This window comes from Neophocaena asiaeorientalis, unplaced genomic scaffold (genome assembly GCF_003031525.2).
Source record: "Neophocaena asiaeorientalis asiaeorientalis breed wild unplaced genomic scaffold, Neophocaena_asiaeorientalis_V1.1 scaffold78, whole genome shotgun sequence".
NCBI classification, from domain to species: domain Eukaryota; kingdom Metazoa; phylum Chordata; class Mammalia; order Artiodactyla; family Phocoenidae; genus Neophocaena; species Neophocaena asiaeorientalis.
The window spans coordinates 19,551,407-19,556,579 of NW_020175018.1; the positions used below are offsets into that span (position 1 = coordinate 19,551,407).

Below are 5,173 nucleotides of genomic sequence, written 5' to 3' on the forward strand. Positions count from 1 at the left end.
ACTCGGATCTCTTCGGGTTGGGGCTGGAGAACACAGGCCGCAAGGAGAGCAGCGAGGAAGGTAGCTGCGGGGCGACACGCCTGCCCCTCCCTCCCCATCCGACAGCATCGGCACTGGTGGCTTGTACTGTGTCCCAGCCAGGGGCCGTGTTTCTGACCCCCTTACCTGTGCCTTTGAACCTGGGGGCCCCGGAGCACAGGGGCGCAAGCAGCGAGGCCATCCCGCGGGGCCGGAAGCCCAGTCCCTTCTTTTTTCTCTGTCCTGCTCGGGGTCCGGCTGTGTTCCGACGACATCCCAGGCTTTCAGGCCAGGACCAGGCTGGAAGGATGGGCGGCTGAGGCAGCTGACCGAGTGGCCGCAGGGGAGGCGTTTGGCGGCGTGGGCAGCGCTGCTGCAAGCTCTCCTGAACACTCAGTCTGGCCCTGCGTTGCCGAGCCCCGACGTGCTCCATGACGACCCTGGCCAGCTCCACCGCTCCCTGCCTCATCCCCAGCCTCCACCCTGGGCAGCTCGAGCCCAGCAGCGTCACCTGGGCCGGTCCTGGAACTGCCTGGTCCCCAAAGTGGGGAGGAAAGGACCTTCCTGGGCCTGCCCTGGTGCTGAAGTGGCGGCCCGTCCGCAGGAGCGGCTCCCCCTGCCTTCGTAGCCAGGGCCCCACCCAGACCCAGGGCAGAGGCCTGAGGTGCTGGGCCTTCACTCTGGGCTGTGCTCACGCTGGGACCCCGGCTCAGGGCCTCTGCTAGACCCGCCCACTCCCAGGCTCACAGCAGTCCGGGAGGCCCGGGGAGGGCCTGGCCTCTGGTCCACGGGGAGCTGAGGCTGCGTCTCATCCGTGCAGATAAAGAGGGCAGGCCTCCCTCGAAGGAGAAGAAAAAGAAGAAGAAGAAGGGCAGAGAGGTACACACGCTCCCTGAGCCCTCCCGGGTGCCGCTGGGCAGCGTGGGCCCCAGGGCGGACCCAGCTCTCCCAGCCCCCGGGTGACGCTGCACATCCCCCCCGCCCCCCAGGAGGAAGAGAAGGCCGCGAAGAAGAAGAGCCGGCGGAAGAAGAGCAGGGACCAGGCGGAGGACAAGAGTCGGGAGGAGCGGCGGCGGCGGCGGGGCACAGAGAGGCCTGCGGTCGACGAGCTGGAGGCCTTCCTGGGGGGCGGGGCCCCGGGCGGCCACCTCCGCGGGGGCGGCGATTACGAGGAGCTCTAGGCCTGGCGCGCAGACCACAGGGCGCTCCGCGTGTGCTGGGGGCGCTGGGCCTGCCCTGCGGGGAGGGGCAGCCGGCCCCCAGCGCTTCTCAGGGATGGGACTGAGGCCGAGGAAGCCCCGTGAGGCTGTTTGCAGGGGTGGGGCGCTGTTCCCATCGCCCGCCCGGCCGGCCCCTGCTTGCCCTCGGCGCGCCGCACGCACTCACCCAGGCCCGCTGCGTGCAGCGGCCTCCGCTTCAGCTGCCCCGGCTCTGCAGACCTCTGGTCCCCAGACCCTTTGGGGCACCTGTGCGCAGAGGGCAGGCGGCGCTGGCGAGTCCCTGGGGGCAGCTCTTTCCAGGCACGGCGACCGGCTTTGCACCCGCACCTGAGCTCGGGCGTGCGCGGGCCAAGCGGGGAGGCCCACAACGCTCGTGTTCTTTTGTTGTCCTTGCACACCACTCGGACCATAAAGCTCTCCTGTTTTACTGCGGATCTGTGTATGCTGCTGCGGGGCCCCTGCCCGGCTGGGACGGGTCCACCTGACCCCAGCCCCCGGTCGGCGTGGGTGGGCAGGAAGGTCCTAGCACCCTACCTTCGGGCCCCGGAGCCCTTTTCCCCTGAGGGATGACTACCCGTGGGGGTAGGAAGCCTCAAGCAGGCCCAGCCCTCCGTATGCCACGCCCTATCCAAGTGGGACCAGCATGGCCACCATCCTGTGTGCCCGGTCCAGCCCTCTGAGGGCAGCTGTGTGTCCCTGCTCCCACCTGACACCCAACCCTAACCCCACAGGCCGCTCCCCGCCAGCTGTCAGCAGGGCCCTGCCCTGCCCCCAACCCCACAGGTGCCCAGAGGACTGCTCCCTCCGAGGGTGTGCAGGCAGAAGCGGGGCCTGGTGGCCGGGCCTCCCCCTCCCCAGTTCCCGTGCCTAGAGAGCTTCGCACCCACGAGGCCGTGGGCCATCGGTCACTGGGCAGGTGTTGGGGGCTGGACCCCAGATACCTTGGGGGCTCCCTTTAGCCCGGAGTCTGTGAGGTCGACTGTCCCTGTAGTACCTGCTAACGTGGGGACCACACTGACCTGAAGCTTGCCCAGGGCCCCTCATCTGACGGACCCACAGTGTGGCAGGTCCCAGCCTTCGGAGCCAAGGGCATCGGTGACCTGCCCCTCTGCCAAGCTAGAATATTTCCTGCTCAGCATCGTGTGTGGGAGGGGCCCGGAGGGAGGCTGTCACCATGCAGTTCGTGGGTGTGCAGAGCTGGACATGGGAGGTGGGGAGCGCCAGAGCATGCCCTTGCACGGGGAAGCTGGACATCCTGGGGACAGGAGGCTGCAGGCACTCAGGTGGTGCCCGTCTGGACCCAGGTACCCGGGGAGGGCTTGGCACCTCCAGCACTGCAGCACAGAGGCCAGCAGGGTGGGGAGCCGCCCATCTGCTCCTGCCCAGGCTGAACCGAGGCTTGAATTCCGGGAGCTGTGTGCTGTGCAGGCCAGGGCTTGGGCTTCCTCCAGGCTTCAGCTCCAAGACCTGCCAGGCCACCAGCTGCCCTTGGGCAGGTGTCCTGGAGATGGGGGCTGGCAGGACCGGCCAGGTGCTCCCTGGGCCCGGGCCCCCTCGTTAGACCCCAGGCCTGCCCTTGAGGCTGCAGAGAGCCCGTCACCTCGCGCCCAGCCACAGCCCCAACCTGGAGCCAGCGGGGCACACGCGTCCCAGGCCCACGGCGCGGCCCCTTTAAGTGCAGTCCTGCCAGTCGCCATTGGGGGCAGCACTGAGCGGCCCGGCGGCCTCGCGCCGCTGCCTGGAAGCTTCTGCTGGTGCCGGGGACGCGGCGGCAGCGCGGGGGACGGCAGAGCTCGCCGGGCCTGCGCAGCCCACCGGGCAAGGTGGGGGAGCACCGCCCAGGTAAGGGGTCGAGGACGCTGCCCCGCGGGTCTTTCGCAGGTGCGGCACCTGCAAGGATGGGGGTGCCGCCCCTGGAGGACGCCGGCCCCCACCCGGGCGCTCGGGGCAGGGGCCGGGCTGCTTGGCGGGGAGGCCACCCGCCGGGCTTATTAGGCCTAGGACCCCGGCGAGGGCGGACTGTCCCATCCCCACGGGCAGGGGTGTCGCCCGGTCTAGCTCCTCATCACAGCAGCACCAAGGCCGGGCTGTCACCTCCCTGGGGCGGAGCCTCACACCCCGTCATCCAGCCCCCAATTCCGGCCTAGCTTTAAGATGGAAGGGAGTGGGAGGGGGTGGTCCTGCAAACCAGGGGCAGTTGGGGTGCGCCTGAGGCTGAGCTGGGGGCAGGCACTGGGCCTGGGTGGCCTTGACCCAGGAGGGCAGCCCTGCCGGCAGGGAGCGCCTGGCACACCCGGGACACAGAGGGTCAACCAGACCAGAGGTCCTACCAGGTGAGGACCCAGCTCACCCTGGAGCACGCTCCCCCAGCCTGCGTGAGGAAGTGGGGACCTGTACCACTATCTGAGCTCCTCGCAGCCTGTCCAGGCTCTGGGTACCCAGTGAAGCCGGTGGCTCAGGTCTGGACGTGAGCCTGGTTCAGAGGGCTGGACCCCAGCTCAGCCTGCATGCGGGGGCATGGAACCTCAGGTTTCCATGGAGCCTTCCCGAGCTGCTGTGGGGAGGGCCTGCCTGAGAATCGGGGGCAGCGGGGGCTTTACCCACCCACCGCCCTGCTTCCCCGGCTGGCAGCCTCCTGGCCTGGTGCTTTGCTCAGGGACCCAGGGGCAGCCTTGAGCTCCTGGCTCACAAGCCCCCACGTGGTCCTGCAACCAGGGCCCGGTTGCCGGCTGCAGTGTACCCACGGCAAAGATGGGGGGTCGCTCTCCCGGGCTCTCCATGACAGCCCCAAAGATCTTAGTGGGTTTCGCCACCCCAAGATGAGGGAGTCAAAGGACGTTTCTGCAAAGGAAAGGGAGCTTTAGGGTCCACTATGATCTTTGGAAGCATTACTCTGGCCTGGGCCACACGGAGAGTTGAGGGTGGGGCCGGCAAGTCCACGAGCCGAGATGCCATGCCTGGACCCGATGGGGCCACTTCAGGACCTGGGGCCTGACACAGCGCTGGGGGAGGACTGCCTGTCCGGCCTAGCCAGCAGGTGGGGCGGGACGGTCAGGTGACTGTGTGGAGCTGCTGAAGGCCGGGGCCGGGACCTCACACTGCAGCAGTGGAGGGCTTGCTCTGCACTGGGTCTTAAGGAGGGGGCTTCAGCCACCTGCGCTGTGGAGCCAACACCTATAAAGAAGTCTGTGAAGGCCCCAAAGGAGTACACAGTTGCTCCAGCAGTGGGCACCGCGGTGGTGGTCCTGGGATCACACCCCCACTCTTCCTACCCCGCTGCTGGCCTGTCCCAGGAAAGGGGGTCTGCCCGAGCCTGCCCAGTGGTCACTAGTGGGCGCAGAAGTTCGGGAACCACTGCAATGACATCCCTGTTCTGGCTGACCCGCCTCATCCCAACAGAAAGTGGCACAGAAAGGATGGTCTGGATGAGGGGGCAGGACCTGAGTGGCTGGACAGCTGGGTTCCTCCTGCAGGTGCTTCTGACGCCAGCATGGAGCAAGTGCTTGCGGCCTCGGCCAAGGCCCGTGGCCAGGGCTGCCCCGCCCACTGTGCCCCAGGTAAGCCGGGCCAGCGCTGGGGGTTAGCGGGGCCTGGGCTACAGAGGGGCTGCCCTGACCCGCGTCTCCCCTCAGGGCGAAAGCCCCGAAAGGCCGAGTGAGCTGCAGCCTGGAGGCCTCTTTTAAGATGACCCGCACGGACCCGCCGGACCTGCTGGTGTCGACCGTGTACCAGGACATCAAGGTGGCGGCCCCGGGGCCCGTGTCGAGGCCCCCGCCATGTGAGCGCCCAATGGCCCGGCCTGCTGCGCCCGCGCCTTTCAACAAGCGCCACTGCCGCAGTTTCGATTTCCTGGAGGCACTGGACCGGGAGGCCATGGAGGCCCGTCCGGAGCCGCCGCCTCCGGAGCCCGCCGCGCCGCGCGCCCGATCCCGCGA

The 5,173-nt window shown here is 68.5% G+C and overlaps 2 protein-coding genes across 2 annotated transcripts in view; both read left to right on the forward strand.

Annotated features, from left to right (window-relative positions):
• Nucleotides 1-1,670, forward strand: part of RABL6 (RAB, member RAS oncogene family like 6) — a 20,261-nt gene extending 18,591 nt beyond the window's left edge. Inside the window, exons 14-16 of the mRNA XM_024762430.1 lie at nt 3-60; nt 839-897; nt 1,008-1,670. Coding sequence (XP_024618198.1) covers nt 3-60; nt 839-897; nt 1,008-1,199 — 309 coding nt within the window. The 3' untranslated portion in view covers nt 1,200-1,670. The remainder of the gene's footprint in view (nt 1-2; nt 61-838; nt 898-1,007) is intronic.
• A 3,252-nt stretch (nt 1,671-4,922) lies between these two features.
• Nucleotides 4,923-5,173, forward strand: part of AJM1 (apical junction component 1 homolog) — a 2,766-nt gene continuing 2,515 nt past the window's right edge. Inside the window, exon 1 of the mRNA XM_024762431.1 lies at nt 4,923-5,169. Coding sequence (XP_024618199.1) covers nt 4,923-5,169 — 247 coding nt within the window. The remainder of the gene's footprint in view (nt 5,170-5,173) is intronic.